The 20377-nt window shown below is 33.9% G+C and overlaps 1 protein-coding gene across 1 annotated transcript; it reads left to right on the top strand.

Moving 5' to 3' along the window:
* Positions 1-19828: 19828 nt before the first annotated feature.
* Positions 19829-20377, top strand: LOC131658834 (uncharacterized). The gene has a single exon (XM_058928087.1). The coding sequence runs from the start codon at positions 19829-19831 to the stop codon at positions 20375-20377; it is 549 nt and encodes a 182-aa protein (XP_058784070.1).

The raw sequence follows: 20377 nt of genomic DNA on the forward strand, positions 1-20377 counted from the left end.
TGTAATCATATAGATTTAAAATAATAAAAGAGAAGAGGTTGTATTGAGAACTCCCTTCCTTATTTTATTCTATGTTTCATAAAATTTCTCTTATAATTTAATATGGATTTGAAATACCTTATATTTTAAATCCTTATTCATATCAATTCATATTCTTTAGTTTATTGGAGAGATTTCGTCTGGTTCAAAGTGTTATAGAGTCTCTTTCTCTTAAAAATTAAAGTGTGAAAAAAAAAAAAAGAAACAAAATATTATATATGCAGTATGAGTAAGGGTGGCAATAAAATTAGACAATTTCTTGGTATTTTTTGTTTCTCACAATATTTTTTGTTTCTCATATATATATATATATATATATATATATATATATATATATATATATATATATATATATATATATATATATATATATATATATATATATATATATATATATATATATATATATATATAATCAAATAGTATGGATGTACACAGGGCCGGTCCCGACCTTTTGGAGGCCCGGGGCAAACAAAAAAATATACCCCTAATAAAAAATTATTTTTATTTGTTTTCAAAATGAAAAAAACCTCAAAAACAAAATAAAAAAATGTGAAGTTTTGAGTGTTTCAAACAACAACAAAAATATCAATGTAATTGTAAACAAGACTTTCTAACAAAAAATAATAATAAATGAGTTAATTATACAGTAAATTTTTAAATATTTAATTATAATATATAAATGGTCTCTAAAATTTTTACTAAATAGTCGTTAATGTAAAATTTAATTTAAAATATTATTATAAATTTCAATTGATTATATACAAATTATTTTAAAATTAAAATTTAAAAAATATTTATTTTTACAAAATAGTTATGTAATTACTAGAGACACATTTAGATTGGTAGAGTTATTGAAATAATGAAGTGTTCTTGTAACAGCAAAAAAGAAATTGAAAATTTGTGAAATAACTCATTTAGATTGAGAGCTATTGAAATAATGAAATATTGTGGTAAAGGAGAATTGAAAACTTAGACTGAAAAAGCTATTAAAATAATCAAATGTTCTTGTAAAATAAATTGTAATAAAAACAGGCAGTTGAAATGAAAACATGTATTGTAGTGCATTGAGGATCGAACCGCTGACTATAAATACCCAAAACAATGCCTGTTCCACTAGGCTACATGCAATTAAGTAAACATTATTTTCGCTAAATAAAATATATTTTATAACTTCGGTATTATAATTTTTTAATCACACCTCCCCAATTTGAGGCCCCAATTTTCTTGAGGCCCTGGGCTGTGGGTCTGCTTGCCCTGGCCCAGGGCCGGCCCTGGATGTACAAAATATAACCAGTACATAAATCAACAATAACTTGCTTCTTTATAAACAATTTTCTTATTTTAGATAGAGTTTAAAGATAGTGCACTGTCAGTGTAAATTTTTTTACACGGTCAGTGCATCACAACCCTTAAAAATAAATATTTTATATATAATTTTAAAAAAAATACAAAAATTAACGGTTTGAATTTTACTGACAATGTAAAAGTGCTTTACACTTCGGTGTATTTCCATTAAATCCTTTTAGATAATATACTAAAGTACCTAAGTATATCTAATTTAATATTTAGAGAGTGGTTTGTTTTCTCCTTGGAAAAAATTAATGATGCCATTCACGTTAAAATTGCTTAATTGATTTGCAATGAATTTATTTAAGAGTGAAGACCCATTTTGGTCCCTCAAAAAAATTACAGAACCCAAATTAGTCCTCTACAAAAAAAAGGACCCGATTTAAGATATAAAAAAGATAAGATTTGTTTTGAGAAGGAATTGAACTCAAGACATTTAAGTCACATCCTATGCCTTTACCATTATGCCAATGTACACTAGTGACAAATAATTCACATGATTTATAGTAATATTAAACAATTATAAATTTAAAACAAAATACATAAATTTTGGTACCGACGGGTCTCAAACCCAAGTCCCTTCAAATTAAATAGTAGTCACTTTATTGTAAATATGAAAAATAATCTAAGAGGAGTTGCATGTTAGATTAATTGATATTAGTGAATTTTTTTCGATAATGAATGTTAACAATGTTCTGATTTTTTTGAAACTATTATAACAATTTCGAAAAAATTAGAACAACATTGCTAACATTGCTAACTTCACTCTTTATTTAATTTAACTTTCATGTTAAAATGGCTTAATTGGCATACATTGAATTTTATGAATAGATGGATATTCATCTATTTGAAATATTAGAAATACTTTAATAAATAAATTGGATAGATTATATCCCTTATAACCAGGCCCAATCCTATGCCGATGCAACCAACTCCTCAGCACAGGGCCTCATATAATAGGGCCCAAATATTTAAGTACATGTACATGTTAATTAATATATATATTACTAACTTTTAAAACTTGAGACAATAACAAGAAAGTAGCATAGCAGCGTTGATTGCAGTTTGCATATAGTTTAGGGTTAAATAAGTTTTTGGTCCCTATAAATATCTCAAATTTCGTTTTTAGTCCCTATAAAAAAAATTTCGACATTTAGTCCCTATAAAATTACTTTTTCATTCACTTTTAGTCCCTCTACAGGGACCAAAAGTGAATAAAAAAGTAATTTTATAGGGACTAAATGTCGACATTTTTTTTATAGGGACTAAAAACGAAATTTGAGATATTTACAGGGACCAAAAACTTATTTAACCCTATAGTTTAAGATATATAAAAGTGTAAATAACACTTACTTTTTAAGCTTAAAATATTAAATACAAACTGTGAATTAACACTATAGCTATTAAATTCTATAATATTTTATTTTAAAGTATTATATTGTTTGTCAATTTTTTTTTCTTTTATAGAAATAGCTTATATTTTTTTGAAGATATATTTTGTTTCATTTTAATTTATAATAATATATTTAAAAGTTAATAATTTCACCATTATTTTAAATTAAGTTATTATGATTAAATAAATAATAAATTGTTAAAATAAAAGTTTTTTTATTTATAAGATTTTATAATTTTTTTATTAGTTTAATATGTTGTTGGTTTAATATTTTATTGGGTTCGTATGTTAGCTCAATGATTCATTTTGTTCTTTAACTTATAAAATATTTATATTGGCCCTTTAAATATTTGAAAATGTACCATGTTAGTCATTTTTGTCTAATTATTAATAAATTCAGTGATTATTTTTAATTAATTTTTTCTATGAAAAAACTTATATGATATGTTTTGAAGAGTTAAAGAATTATAAGTCTTTTTTAAGTTAAGAGATCAAAATGAACTTTGAGGTTAATATACTAGACCAAAAAAGATATTAAGACAAAAATATTTTAACTTTTGTTATAAAAAAATTAGTATTGTCACATATTGTTAGGCAAGTTTATTATGTTCCTTATCCTTCATTTGTGCCACGTAAACAAGGGCGGTGTGTTGTCATAAAAACAAAACCAATGGGTCATATTGAATCTGACGATCTAGTGGAAGAAGATCTTGCTTTCCAAGTTGATGAAGTGGAACAAATTAATGATGTGATTGCAGATGAACAAACTACAAGTTTGTCTGATACAATGGTTGAGGGGCATCTAGTTGATTCTTCTATATTGGAGGAAGAGCATGAAGATTTAGAATAATGAATATGTATTGTTGAAAATGTATTTTTATAATTTCACTTAATGAACTGTGTATTGAATGTGTTAATGAATATGTGTTGTTGAGATTATATTTTTATAATTTTACTTAGTGAACCATTTGCTGAATATATTTATATTAATTGTGTAATCTCTATAAATAGGTAAAATGCCACCCCGACCTGATAAAGGTAAGGGTGTAGCTGATGATAGTGGTAAGAATAAGTCCCAACGCCCACGAGTAGTAGTATGTCAGTCACCTCAGTCGGCCACATGTCCTCCCCCGCAGAGTCAGGTTAATCGTATGTCCATGGCCAGTACTCAGGCTTTTCTGCCACTACTCTCCTCTCCGTATCCATATGAAAGTCCGTCTTTTATTACCCCACCACCACCTGGTTACCCATCCTTCCAGCAGACACAGATGCCCCCATCCTTCCAACAGACATAGCTTCCCCCATCCTTCCGGCAGACACATATGCCCCCATCCTTCCATCAGACACATGTGCCCCCATCCTTCCGGCAGACCGGAGGATTTGGTTTTCCACCTCCCACACAGATTAGTCCCTCATCTTTCCAGCAGACTGGAGGATCTAGTTTTCCACCTCCCACACAGACTAGTCCGATCCCACCATCTTTCCAGCAGTCTGGAGGATCTAGTTTTCCACCTCTCACACAGACTGGTCCCACCCCATATCCCCCACATGTTCCCCCACAGGATGATGATCAGGCGGAGGACGAGATTGCGGATGATGAGTTGGATGGGAGCGATCTTCGAGGGGATGATGATCCGAGTCAGATTCATATCATTGACGGGAGATTTTTTATTAGGCCCGAAGGAAGCTCGTAAGTTTCTTATTTATCAATTTTTATTTAAGTATACGTTTCCATTTTTAATAACTTTATAATTAATGTTAATTCAATTAATGTTGTTTAGATTCGCGCCGAGTCGGACTGCTGCCAAAGTTATAAGTTTTATAATTTAGCAGAATTATAAAAAACTTATAAAGACTTTTAAAGATGTTAAGGGCGAGGATAGAGAACATTGGTTTAAGCATTTTCAGATATACTTAATTTATTGTTTAAGTTATTGTTATTTAAATGACTTTTTCACTACAGTTATCTAACTTTTATTTTATCTACTTTTATTGCAGGGAAAATGTGTGTGGGAACCAATGAAAGAGAGATAGATTAAAAAACATTATTATGGCAGAACTGCAAGACGACTTTCTGACATGCTACGATGTGTTAGAAAGCGTTGGGAACTTCATGGCATCCGTCCCAGTTGGATAGGAGAAGAAATCTTTCAAGAACTTCTTAAATATTGGGAGAGTGATGAGTTTGCGGCCAAATCTGAAAATGCAAAGAAGATGAGAGCATCTGAAAAGGGGGTTGCCTTAATGCTGTTGGAAGTATAAGCACTGCTGAGCATGTTCGACGTCTGGTAATAATTATTACCACTTCTTAAAGTTATAATTTCAATTAATAATTGATATTATTAATTATAGTTTATTTTGTTATTTAGACTAAGGAATTAAATAGACCACCACTTATGACCGAGCTGGTTGCGAGGACTCGGAAAAAGAAAACAGGAGCTTTTGTTGACGATCGTACACAAAAAGCTATGGTAAGTTATTTAAGTTGGGTATTATATTTGGTTAAGTTATCCGTATTATATTTGGTTAAGCTATCGGTATTATTTGGTTAAGTTGGGTATTATATTGGGTTAAGCTATTCGTATTATATTTGGTTAAGCTATTGTAACATCTCAATTTTTTATTAATATTTTTATTAATTATATTAGTAATTATATTATTTGGTGTTTTTAATAATTACTTATTTATTTAGTTATTATGTGATATAATAATTATTTAAGTATTTAATTATGTGAGTGTTTGTGTTTGACTTAATTGAGTTATTAGAGAGATATAACTAAATGAGCCTAAGTGATAGAAACATAATGGATGGATTGGTGGGTTAAGCCCAATTGACATAAGTGAGATAGTAAGAGAAGGTTAGGGTTTTAGAGGTTACCATTTTCATTTGGGGGAAAGGATAGGAAGAAGAGAAAAGAGGCAAAAGGGAAGAGAACAATGGTGGAAGAGAAAAGCTAGAAGAAACCCCATTTTCGCAGCAAGTTTCGGCATTGAGTCACCTTAGCAAAACGGATGTATCTCTCAATCCAACCGTTGGATCGTCGCGTGGTTTTGACATAACGTTCCTGACTCATAGAGGTAAGTTCTGACCTGAGCGATTTTGATTTTGAGGGTTTTAAGTTCGTCTGATAAGCTGATTTCCGAACTGGTTTTTAGGTGTGTCTCCAAATTATGTTTGAAGGATTTATTTTGGAGAAAAGCTTAGAGCTATGGTGAAAGAGTCCATATTTGCCAAGGTAAGGGTGTGATTCTTTCATGCTAAAGAGTTGTATGATAGTATGTTATGGTGGGTTTAATTCTATACTTTGATATCCATGTTCTTCTATGTTGCAATTTTGGATATTTGATGATTTGTTGGAATGTGATGATATAAATGTGATAAGTTGTGTGCAATTGATAAGCTATGTCTATTAGAATGTTGTGTTTGTGGTGGGTAAACCATTGATAGTGAAATAATGAGTTTTGTTGTAGAATTGGAAAATAATGGAATAGAAATATAATAGTTGAATTGAAATTAATATAATTTGATAATTAATTGGATAATTAAATTATTAGTTGAATTAATTCCAATAAGTCTGTGTGATTGGAATATACTTGGACTTGGACCAATTATTTGGTTTATCGGTAAATTACGGTATTTTGAGAAATTGACCGTAATTGTGTTTTGGTGAATATTCAAGTTGAGAATAATATATTGTTATGCGTATGATGTTGTTTTGATAATTAACATTATTTCTAATTGATTTAGTTGATGATTGAAAGTCGATTTGATTAACTTGATATATTGGCATATTGAGATTATTTTGAGAATTGACCAAAAATTGTGATTTCGGTTTGGATGTCTTTGTTGCGAATAATATTGTGATTGCCAATATGATTATTATTGTGCACTGTTATGCGATTAACCTTATGGTATGAATCCTATCATACCGTCGTTAGTTTAGTGGGTTATGATGATAATTGCGATGACTGTGTTAATATGTGAAATTGAGTAATTGTGCCGATGTGCCGAAACATGATGATAATTGTAATGATCTTGATGATATGTGAATTGTATATTTGTGACGATTTTGTGAATACGTGATGTTGTATATATTTGTGAGGATGATTTTGTGACTAAGTGAAGATGAAATATTATGGTGACGTGAATTACCTCGTATAAATGGTAATTGATTGTGATATAGGCTTATGCCTTGTGACGATATGTGATTGTGATAAGTATGTTGTGTTGTCTTGTTTGTCGAGTCACATTTCATATGCATACTCTGTGACGGCCTGGATTGGCAAACTAGTGACGAAGGCTTATGCCTTGTGCCTCTGAATTGGGCAATTAGTGACGGGGGCTGAAGCTCCGATTGGTACCACATGCATATGTATAGTTTGAGTCGCATTCGAGTTTGTATATCGAGTTGCATTCAATTCATTGTTATGATGTGTGGATGCATAGTTTGTGAAGTTGAATTCATTTGATATGGATTGTTGATGTGTTGTAGATATGATGTACGTGAATGAAACATATATGATGAGACTGTGAATATATATGTATTAATGATATATGTGTATAAGTTGGAATATATGAACCATGTTGTTGTCGTGATGCAAATTGCTTATATTTAGAAGTGGTGAATTGTGTATGATATTATCTTGCTATATCTATTATCATACTTTCCTTTATACTGTTTGATATCTCACCCCTTGTGCTGATGTTTCCCCTACCATGGAAAATGGGCAGATACTCAAGTATAGCTGTGGAAGTTTGTAGCTTCATCGTGCCCGGCTGGTGTGTCGCTCTGATACGTAGCACACGGGGGTTGTCTATATTGTTGTTTATATGTTGTTCATGTTTTAGTTGTTGAGTTCCAAATTGGATAATGAGAAGTACTATGATGTTTGAAGTTGTTTCCGACTAAATAAGATGATTTGTTTATAAAGTCGAATGTTATGATTCCGCTGCATATTAAAATGAAGTTGGTTTGTCTAAGAGTTGTTATAAGTTGTTTTGTGCTTCTCTGAGATTAAAGTGCTACGTATCTGTTTGTGAGTTGTTTATATGAAGTAAATGTGATATCCCAAATGCTTGTTGATAGTTTTTAAAATACTTTGATTTCTCGCATGATATTTTCGGGTAGAACTTGGGGTGTTACAGCTATCGGTATTATTTGGTTAAGTTGGGTATTATATTTGGTTAAGCTATCCGTATTATATTTGGTTAAGCTATCGATATTATTTGGTTAAGTTGGGTATTATATTTGGTTAAGCTATCTGTATTATATTTGGTTAAGCTATCCGTATTATATTTGGTTAAGCTATCGGTATTATTTGGTTAAGTTGGATATTATATTTGGTTAAGCTATCCGTATTATATTTGGTTAAGCTATCGGTATTATTTGGTTAAGTTGTGTATTATATTTAGTTAACCTATCAGTATTATTTTTTTAAGCTATCGGTATTCTTTAAGCGATGAATTGTATTGTGATGTATTTGGTGGCAATTGTGAAGTGCCGATAAAGTGTTGATATATATGAATTAAGTGATAAAAGTGCCGATTCTGAACTGATGAAAATGCTGATTTATTAATTAATTCCGACAGGTAGAATTGGGGTGTTATAATTTTCATATGGCATGTGAGATGTTGTGGCGTGAAAATCATGTGGCATGTGGCATGTGGCAACTAAATTTGTGGCGTGAAATTCATGTGGCAACTAAATTATATTTAACTTTTTTTATGTGTAGGATGATTATTAGGCATTGCTTGTACAATTTCTGACTATTAATCCTCAGTATACTCCAAGACCGGGAGAGCCGCTTCATCCGAATGTGGATTTTTATCTTTGGACTAAAGTCATTGGCGGCAAGGGGCCTAACGAGTGTTTTTTTGGTGGTGGAAATTTGGAAGGCACCTTGAGACCCGATGATAGAACTCTATATCAAAGAGTTCTCGACGTGAAAGGAGGTTCACGTCCTGTAACTTTAACAAATGAACAGAGAGAAACTGTAAGACAATTGGCGGTAAATGAGGTGAGGCGTGAGGCGACGGAACGTGAAGCGGCACTGAAAGCCCAAATGGAGGCCCAAATGATGGTAATGCGGAATGAGCATCAGCGAGAGATGGAGGTCATGGCGAAAAGACAATCGGATATGGAGGCACAAATGCGATAATTTATGCAATCTTTTGGTGGAAACCAAAATATGGAGGGTTCTGCGCCGACTGATGAGGAAAATCTAAATAAGGATGAGTTTCCTGACCCGGACTGATTGTTGATTTAATTTAGTTTTTATTTTGTTGTTACTTTTGATTTTGAATTTGTGTAAACTATTAATTAAATTATAATTACATTATTTAGTAATATTAGATTTATAATTTTAGTTTCTTAATTTTTTAATTTTAGTATATTTAGTTTATTGAATTAATTTATAAATTTTATTAATTTTAATATATTTAGTTTATTAATTGTAATGTCCCAATTTTATTTCAAGAGATTATATATATATATATATATATATATATATATATATATATATATATATATATATATATATATATATATATATATATGTGTGGAAATTCTAGATAGTTGGAATGTGACTAAGTGGCACCTTAGTAATTGGAGTTTAGTTGAAGGGCACTTAAGTCATTGCACTAGACATAAATTTCTTAAGGGGTTGTTTGGCTGAGTTCATTTCTTGTCTTTGGAAAAAAAACAGAATTTTGTGGAGACTAGAAGAGGGAGAACGTGAAACAAGAAGGAAAAGAGAAGAGAACCCATTTCCAACTTCATCATCAACCTTGCATGCATCCTTGATTCAACCATCTTCTTCTGATTTTCGCAGCTTTTTCCCCAGCTTAATCAGGTGAGTCTCATAGATAGAGACTTTGGGGCACGGGCGAAGCCAACGCCCGGCGAGGTTGGGCAGTTGCCCAGGCTCTTGCTCTTCCTTTCCAGCGCAACCACCATCCTCCACAACCTCCTAAGCAAGTTGGTGATGGTGAAAACAAAAGGGCTTTGGCTTTAGTCGGAATTTATGCCGGCAGTCCTACGGATCTAAAATGGTGAAGATGATGAAATAGATGTAATGAACAAGAAGAAAAATTAGATTTTGGTGGAGCAAGAGAGGCTGAGAAAGAAAAACAGAAAGAATAAAATTTAAAAGTTGCGGATTAGTTTTGATTTTGGGTGGATTAACTGTGGTTGACGGCAACATTGAAAGGGAAAAAGAAAATAAACAGTACATGTGGCTTGTGGTTTCATCTAGTGCGTAGAAGTGATCAAACGGTTTGGTTTTATTTTCTAATTATTATTATATTAACTGCCATATGTCAAGCACACATTGGCTCTAAATAAAAGGCTTTGAAAAAAATTAAATGATATTCTTTTCTATGCCAAAATAAAAAATGGAAAAGAAAATGGATAAATGGTACCGTTGGTTTTTCTTTTTTAAATTAACTCTCATTTAAGTTTTAGAGAAATTTTAGGTTTTTTTTTTATATGATCCCATGTATTCTTGATTATTCTCCTAATTTATTTAGTTTGAATTTTAGTTAACACTTTATAATTAATTTAGTTATTTTAATTAATTTAGTTATTTAAAATTATGTTCTTTGATTTAATTAATTTAGTTTATATTAAATTTTATTTACTCTCTTTTAATTATTATTATAAAATATAAAAAATGTCTCTTCTTTTCCTTAAATATTCAAAAAAAAATATAAATTATCGTTTTTTTGTTAGATTTTCTTAAATTAATAATGTTCTCGACATCATTCACGACGTTCTCAGGATCATGCGTTAGTTTTGTTGTTACTAGGTTAGTTTTAATTTGAACTTGATTTTAGTTTCACTATTGTTAGGTTAGTGAGAATTTCATGAATTTTAGTTTCACTGTTGTGGATTATGTTAAGTTCTTAAGGCTTTAAGTGAAGACAATCGACTACTTTTCTCCCTATTACTCCTGGCCAAATTTGTAATTACTCTCACTTGTATTGTATGTTAAATTTGTTTGCCTATGTTTTTTAATTCTCACTTTACGAAGTTCCATTAGTTAAGTTTCGACTTATGTGAATTGTCGCCCTTAAAATTTTGCCCAGGCTTTGAAATTATTCTGGCTTCGCCACTGCTTTGGGGAAAACATTTTGGGGTTTATGTAAATGTGAGGGATTAAGGGATTGAGAGTATGTGTTCTATAATCCTTATTCATGCATGTTTTAGACTCTATTCTAGTAGTAATTCGTGTATGTACTTTTACCATATCTTATTACTCCATCTAGAATGATTGCATGTGAAATTTTGGAGTTTGGGAACCCCAAACGCGTTCTGCATTTTTGCTGATTTTGCAGAGTTCGCTGCAGCAAACTTTCATTCGCTGTAGCGAATGATTCGCTGTAGCGAACGGTGTAGCGAATAAACCTGGGAGCTGAATTGATTTATTCGCTGTAGCAAACTTTCCTTCGCTGTAGCGAATCGGGGCTTCGCTGGAGTTCGCTGTAGCGAACTGACCTGGATTTGAAGAAGTTTAGCTTCTGTTTGAGTTCGCTGTAGCGAACTAGTCTGGTACAAAATTGATATTTCTCCCATTTGAGTGCAGTTTTGTTTCGTATCAGAATCGAAGGCCTCTTATGACTTGTATGATATGCCAGTACTTGTTTTAAGTGTATGAGACTATGATATGATCACCATCTTACTTGTATGCATGTATATTTGAGATATGCAATTGTTGATTGTGTTATGATGTGATCATTGTTATTCTCGTTCGTTCCGGTTGAATGTTCGGAGACGCTTTGCCTGTGTGGCTTGATTGTGTTATGGTATGCTTGAATCGGAGTGGGCCTAGGCTATTAGGGGGTAAATCGCATAGAACACTTAATACCGTTGCAATGTTCATGTGGAGGTCTTCAAGGGCGTTTCTCCACTAGCCGTTAACACATTGGCGTTCTCGGTATGTTCTACACACCTGAGCTATCATTGCGATGTGCATGTGGAGGTCTTATAGGGCGTTTCTCCACTAGCCGTTAACACATCCGCGTGCTTGGTATGGTGGAGAGGTAATGCCATGTAGGAAATGTTACCTTCGATTCACCTCTAGTGATGCCACATAGGCAAGATCACTAGGCTTTCGCCCGGTGGGCTCGTATTATCAAGATGGCGTATTTGCACTAGCCGTTAACACATCGGCGTATAGACAAAGATGGGGTCGGGCGCCATTTAGGCAACGTCGCGGCTGTAACTCGTCTCGGATGGAATCCATTTAGGAAGTAAATCCGATTTGTCTTGCGGTGTGCATGTGCAAGTCTCTTGATGCGATGTACGGGTGTAACTCACCGAGGGGTGGATTGCGTAGCCTAATGAGCGGGCTGTAACTTACTCCTAGATTCCTCGTACATGGGTACGGGTTTGCATACTGTGGTTTTGACTATGTGGTTATCTTTGTGGCCACATTGGATAGTTATGGGACTTCCAATGGTTGTGTACCTTATTTGTACTTGTACCTAGCCGTGAGGTAACCCGGATTCTCGGTGAATCCGTTGATTGTATGTTCCCTGTAGAACTGAGTGAACCCGTAAGATAGGGAGACTCACTGAGATTTAGTAATCTCACCCCATTCCAATTATTCTTTTTACAGGTGGTTCGAGGCAGGATCGAGGCAAGGGTAAGATGGCTTAGCTTCGAGTTGACGTTTCTTGGCGATGCATTTCGTTGTAGTCTTTGATCTTTTGTATCTTCGTCTTTTGTACTATGGTGATCGCGACTTTGCGTGTCTATTAGTCGGGATAACTGCAAGTGCACAGTCGTGTCGTGTAGTTTTAAAAGATATCGAATCCACAGGGACTATAAATCGACCTACCGTTATCTAAAGTTACTATGTAAAGCTAAGGCTAATGATATTTGGGTTTTTTTATAAATGGGGAAACTAAAATCTTAAATCTATGTAAAATATAATAATAAACGGATATCAGTATGTATTTCATCTAACTTAGGTGATCCGAAGTTCCATTGGCCAGATTCTAATTAAATCAAAGATCTTTACTAACTATGTTATTTAAAAGTCCTCCTCTCAAACTCTTGCTCTATTGATTCAGACTACGATCCTAACTCTTAATGTACGCTTTCGCCATCCCACCAGATTTAGAAACGCTTTTTGAAAACAACGTAATTAATAAAATGCTTGTTTTATGAAGTCGTTATCTACTTAAATCTCCTAATCTCAAACTCTCGCTCTGTTGACTCGGAACATGCTAATATCCCTAACGTACGCTTTCGCCATCCCGCGCGGGTTTAAAAACACTTTTTGAAAATACATAAGTTCTAATTAGTTCTAATACGCTTTCGCCATCCTTAAAACTAATGTCCAATGTCTACTATCCAGTTAAAGATCTCAAACTTTCGCTCTATTGATTTTAACCTTTGACCGTTTTAAGACCTCAAACTTTCGCTCTATTGGTTTTAAGACTTACTAATTAAATTAGACATACAAACCAAAAACAAGTGATATTTAATAAAATATAATTAAGCCAATTTATTTTGGATCCCTACAGTTAAATTACTTTACATACCGACATCTAAATAAATTAGCCAGACATATTAATATGGTTAAACATGCATAAATAAATTCGGTTCATAATAATAGGCATATTAATTGGCATATAATATATCATGCAATGATAATATAAATAAAGGCGGTAAATAATAAACCTGAATAATATAAATCTGAAATAAAACTTGAATCTTGGAGTACTTGAACTTCCACCACAGGTTGGTTGGATTGTTCTTCAGAAATTATTCGGCATAAATTAAACAAGGAAATTAAAAACCAAATCTAACGTAAGGTTAGATCCGTTAAAGATTCACAACAATTTCCGGTGTAGAAATTGTTGTGAGAAAATATGAACGAAAGTAGAAATAAAAGCTGGAATTAAAAATGCTGGAATGAAAGGGAAATAATACTGAACTAAAAATGGTGGCTGGGACTAAGCATGGTCCAACCCCTTTTACGTGAATATTTGGTTCTTTATATAGTGCTCTTTGTGGTAACTGCTTATTCTAGCTGGTCCCCTTTTTTCTCCTAAAATGTAGCACATTAATTGACTCTGCAGAAGTACGTTGCGGCGTGTAATTCTCCACTTTCAAAACAGACTTGAGACGTGCGTCTCAAGTGGACCTAGTGGGAGGAGAAGGGCGTCTCCTAAGGAGACGTGGCACCGTAAAAAAAGGGAGACGTGCGTCTCCATTTTCACCAATATATATAAGTGACTCACGTCACTATATATATACTATATATATATGTCTCATTATATATATATATATATATATATATATATATATATATATATATATATATATATATATATATATATATATATATATATAAATGTGGCGTGGGGCCCACATTATTATATATATATATAAATATATATTATTTATATATATAAATACATATATATATATATTATTCTCTTCATTTCTTCCTTTTTTTTTGGTTTTAAGATCGATTCTTCTCTAAATTTGCGACTTTCTTCATACATGCCTTGTAAATAGTAAAAACCTGAAAACATAGAAAATACCAGCATAATACCAACATAAAACAACATAATTAAGATAAAATAGGGAAATAATATATGTAAATCAAGCCAAATATGTGATACATTTTCGCGTTATCAAATACCCCCACACTTAAACCATTGCTTGTCCTCAAGCAATCAACCACACGGTAAAAGAAAATGATTAAGCAGGATTCGAAACAAGGGGATGACACGACTCCTAATCATATTTATGTTAGGCAAATGTTACATCGATAGGAAATAGATATCAACACCAAGGATACCGTAACGACACAATGTTCAAAAACTCCCTCCTTATACAAACCAATTCGAATTATGCCATTATAACTCAACCTATATCTCTCGTTTTTCCTTTCACTCTTTTCATTCAAGCGCAATCACATTAAGCCCGTTATCCGTACACGCACATAGTAGGGAAATCGGTTAGCGACTATGATCCTTTTCTTTTCTTTAGCACGGGGTTCTGGTTTTTTAAATGGTGAAGCCCCATCTTTCCCAACTGCGGTTGTGGGGGATCGGACCGTAATCCACCCTACCAAGCCCAGTACCAGTGACCTCTAGGCCAACCAACAGTGGGTGCTAATTATTAAATCCTTATTGGCTTAACAACCGTTGGGCTAAATGACCGGGTGAGGGTCACCTAACTTAGAAGGTTATTCTTCAATTAAATCATTTAAAAACAGGATCATTCACTTATATTCATCGACTCCCTACGTAGTTTGTGCTTAAGATGGTGCCGACTGCTAATATAAACTACTTAAGAGCTACTTTGAAAACTTGATCCTAAGGTCTCGACATAATGGGCATCCAAATTGATATCACATAATGAGGGGGTTTAGGGTGTCAGGACGGTATCGATGTTATTGAAACATTCCCAAGTTTTTCTAACAAAGCCTAAAGTGTGACGACCTAAATACTTTTAGAGTGTGCGTGCCATGCATCAAAAAGAAAATAAATTGTTGGTGGTTAAAAATTTTCAAATTTCGGGGAAGAAATTCAATAGCAACTAAAAATCACGTATAAAGACTCGACAACACAACTAGAAGACAATAAATAAAGCAATAAATGAAAGCGGTAAAGCTTCTCCCCCACACTTAAACCAAACATTGTTCTCAATGTTTCGATCCAAGGTGGAGAAGAAAAGACAGAACCTATATGGATGCTACCGGCGGGCTATCACAACCAAATCTGCTCTGCGTCCGGAGGAAATATCTTCTCTTATCATGCTCATCAACGGTGTCACCACCAGCAGCAACACTCGTAGGAATGTGCATGGAGACCCATTCATCTTTGAGATAATCGTCTATATATTTTTCGCCTAGATATGGCCGAGACGTGACAAGCGATCCATATCTTTATTATCTGCAAGTTCAAACGATAAAACATTAAATAGAAAGCTTGTGGGTTGCCTCCCACGCAGCGCTTTGTTTAACGTCGATAGCTCGACGGCTTAAGAGTGCAAGCACTCAAGGTGCTTCTCTCGAGAATGACTCCTCGGTTGAACTTTTAGAAAACCTCGTTTTCCATGGCCACTTTTCAAGCCATCTCACATATCCCTCACCTTTTCTTTTCTTTCTTCTATGGGGTGGTTCATTCATTTGAAATCGTGGTGGCGGTTCTGGATCGATCCTAAGTATCAGCTTTTCAAGTTCGGGTTTAGTGATATTATCCACCACCTCAAAGGTTAACCTTACCCTCTTATCACTAATGATATCCTTAGTTTCATGGTCGTCTAAATTTCTCTTTTTATGCAAGACTTCAAATAAGGGTGCATTAGTGTGGATATTTTCCAATATCTTCACATACATTATGGATTTGGAGTCTACCTTAGCTTCCACAAAACTTTGCGGGAAAAAATCGGTGGGGTATAGGGAAGAGGAATAACAATAGGTGTTTCCCTCTCTACCTCTTCTACAACCTCCCTTTCAGATGGTGTTGGTGGATTTTTCTCAATCTCTACTCTTTTTTCATTAGAAATCTCTTCAACCACATTATCACTCTCCTCGATCTCATAATCACTCTCCACAATCTCATTATCACTCTCCTCAGGAATTTCAATTTGTTCTTCACTAATGGTTGTGTCAATATAATCCTCAAGTAAGTGTCCTAGCGAATTTTGTTCAAGTTGGGAGATTTGAGTTTCTAATGCCATGTTGTGAGTTGCGAGGGACTCAACCATAGTGGTCAGTTGCCTAAGGGTTTCATTGTTTTGAAGACTTTGTTTGATAAACTCTTGGTTTTGGACGGTTTGTGTCTCTACAAAGTTCTCCATCATGGCTTCTAATCTAGAGTGAGTCAGCGTCTCGTCGGAATCCTCCATTGATGTTTCGAAGTTAAAATTATGGGATTCCTGAGGTTCTTCAAAGGGAGTTAGCGTTGCGTTTTGTGTTTCCTCAAGGTGCTTCGTCATCATAGATTCTAGCCTAGAGAGACTTTGTGCTTCAATGAATTCCTCTAATAAGATTTCGAGGTTGGATTTATGATAATCTTGCAACTCCTCAAAATGTTGGGCGTGGTGATCGTAGAGGAAATTTGGTTGATGATAAGTTTGCGTTGCATTGAAATCCTCTATTAATGCTTCGGGGTTAGAATTATAGGATTCTTGTGGTTCCTCGAAATATTGGGCGTGGTGATAGTAGAGGGAATTCGGTTGAGGATAAGTTTGGTTGGAATTATAAAATTCTTGTGGTTCCTCAAAATGTTGGGATTGGTGATTGTAGAGGGAATTTGGTTGAGGATACGCTAGTGTCGAATTGTAATCCCCAATTAATGTTTTGAGGTTTGGATTGTAGGTTTCTTGTGGTTCCTCGAAATGTTGAGATTGGGAGTTGCAGGGGTAATTTGGGTGAGAATGAATTTGTGGCGCAACATTGAAATTCTCCAATAGTATTTCGAGATCGGATTTACAGGATCCAGGTGATTCCTCGAAATACTGGGAGTGGGGGTTATAGAAAAAGTTTGGGTGATACATAGTAGTAATTGAAAAGAAAAAAAATGCCTTAGTCTCTACGGTGTAACAGCGAGTTACGATATCGACTTGAATAGTCCCCGGCAACGGCGCCAAAAACTTGATCGCGACTTTGCGTGTCTATTAGTCGGGATAACTGCAAGTGCACAGTCGTGTCGTGTAGTTTTAAAAGATATCGAATCCACAGGGACTATAAATCGACCTACCGTTATCTAAAGTTACTATGTAAAGCTAAGGCTAATGATATTTGGGTTTTTTTATAAATGGGGAAACTAAAATCTTAAATCTATGTAAAATATAATAATAAACGGATATCAGTATGTATTTCATCTAACTTAGGTGATCCGAAGTTCCATTGGCCAGATTCTAATTAAATCAAAGATCTTTACTAACTATGTTATTTAAAAGTCCTCCTCTCAAACTCTCGCTCTATTGATTCAGACTACGATCCTAACTCTTAATGTACGCTTTCGCCATCCCACCAGATTTAGAAACGCTTTTTGAAAACAACGTAATTAATAAAATGCTTGTTTTATGAAGTCGTTATCTACTTAAATCTCCTAATCTCAAACTCTCGCTCTGTTGACTCGGAACATGCTAATATCCCTAACGTACGCTTTCGCCATCCCGCGCGGGTTTAAAAACACTTTTTGAAAATACATAAGTTCTAATTAGTTCTAATACGCTTTCGCCATCCTTAAAACTAATGTCCTATGTCTACTATCCAGTTAAAGATCTCAAACTTTCGCTCTATTGATTTTAACCTTTGACCGTTTTAAGACCTCAAACTTTCGCTCTATTGGTTTTAAGACTTACTAATTAAATTAGACATACAAACCAAAAACAAGTGATATTTAATAAAATATAATTAAGCCAATTTATTTTGGATCCCTACAGTTAAATTACTTTACATACCGACATCTAAATAAATTAGCCAGACATATTAATATGGTTAAACATGCATAAATAAATTCGGTTCATAATAATAGGCATATTAATTGGCATATAATATATCATGCAATGATAATATAAATAAAGGCGGTAAATAATAAACCTGAATAATATAAATCTGAAATAAAACTTGAATCTTGGAGTACTTGAACTTCCACCACAGGTTGGTTGGATTGTTCTTCAGAAATTATTCGGCATAAATTAAACAAGGAAATTAAAAACCAAATCTAACGTAAGGTTAGATCCGTTAAAGATTCACAACAATTTCCGGTGTAGAAATTGTTGTGAGAAAATATGAACGAAAGTAGAAATAAAAGCTGGAATTAAAAATGCTGGAATGAAAGGGAAATAATACTGAACTAAAAATGGTGGCTGGGACTAAGCATGGTCCAATCCCTTTTATGTGAATATTTGGTTCTTTATATAGTGCTCTTTGTGGTAACTGCTTATTCTAGCTGGTCCCCTTTTTTCTCCTAAAATGTAGCACATTAATTGACTCTGCAGAAGTACGTTGCGGCGTGTAATTCTCCACTTTCAAAACAGACTTGAGACGTGCGTCTCAAGTGGACCTAGTGGGAGGAGAAGGGCGTCTCCTAAGGAGACGTGGCACCGTAAAAAAAGGGAGACGTGCGTCTCCATTTTCACCAATATATATAAGTGACTCACGTCACTATATATATACTATATATATATATATATGTCTCATTATATATATATATATATATATATATATATATATATATATATATATATATATTTAATATATATATATAAATGTGGCGTGGGGCCCACATTATTATATATATATAAATATATATTATTTATATATATAAATACATATATATATATATATATATATATATATATATATATATATATATATATATATATATATATATTATTCTTTCATTTCTTCCTTTTTTTGTGGTTTTAAGATCGATTCTTCTCTAAATTTGCGACTTTCTTCATACATGCCTTGTAAATAGTAAAAACCTGAAAACATAGAAAATACCAGCATAATACCAACATAAAACAACATAATTAAGATAAATAGGGAAATAATATATGTAAATCAAGCCAAATATGTGATACATTTTCGCGTTATCATATGGATATGTATTTGTACTAGTTGGAACTCATGTATTTTGGCCATGACAGTTTGGGCTTTTGTACTTGTACTTATACATTATCTATTCCGCTGCTTATGTTTATGATTTTTCGAGTACCATTTTAATGCCATATACGTATATCCTAGGCAATGTATGTATGGGGTGTTACAGTTGGTATCAGAGCAGGTCGATTCTCGGCTTTGCCACGAAACATCATAAGTCAGCATAATTCTGCCTCATATGTGTAGTGTCGGCATGATTCCTTATGTCTTACTTATGGCATTAAGCCTGATCAACTTGATTCCGTGTGTAGGACAAACAGGAAGATGGCTGAACAACGCAGAGGTCCCGGAAGGCCCAGAACAAGGAATGTGGAGACTGAGCCTAAAACTGAGAATGCGGGTGTGCCTTGGGTGCAGATAATGCAACAGATGCAACAACAGAATCAGATGATGATGCAGATGATGCAAGGCATGCAAGGGCAACAACCAACCGCTCCTGCTCCTACTCCTCAGGCTGCAGTAGGGCCTGATTTTCGTGCCTTCTTTCGGGTGGATCCGCCAGAGTTCTTGGGTGGCTTAGATCCTGTGATTGCTCATGATTGGTTGTATGGTATGGAGATGACATTCCAGGCTATTCAGTGCACAGAGGAAGAGAAAGTGATCTTTGCTGCTCAGAAGATGAAGGGGCCGGCAGGTAGATGGTGGAATACAGAGTCTACGTATTTCACTAACCAAGGGATTCCAAAGGATTGGCAACACTTTAAGACGGCGTTCTTGGAGAAGTACTATCCCAACAGTGTGTGTGCTTTGAAGGATCGTGAATTTCAATCTTTCAAGCAAGGCAACATGTCGGTATCTGAATATGCTGAGAAGTTTGAGGACATGGCTGCCTATTCCAGACAAGCAGCTTATGCACCAGATGAGTTATGGAAGATTGATCAGTTCCTCATGGGGCTGAATGCTGACATTGTGCACAGTGTGTCTCAAAGGGAATTTACTACTTATGTTTGA

The sequence above is a fragment of the Vicia villosa genome, linkage group LG3, assembly GCF_029867415.1.
Source record: "Vicia villosa cultivar HV-30 ecotype Madison, WI linkage group LG3, Vvil1.0, whole genome shotgun sequence".
Lineage (NCBI taxonomy): Eukaryota > Viridiplantae > Streptophyta > Magnoliopsida > Fabales > Fabaceae > Vicia > Vicia villosa.

What these genes read in the sequence shown, in the direction of transcription:
- LOC131658834 (XM_058928087.1), top strand. Translation starts at nt 19,829, where the DNA reads ATGCAAGGCATGCAAGGGCAACAACCAACCGCTCCTGCTCCTACTCCT.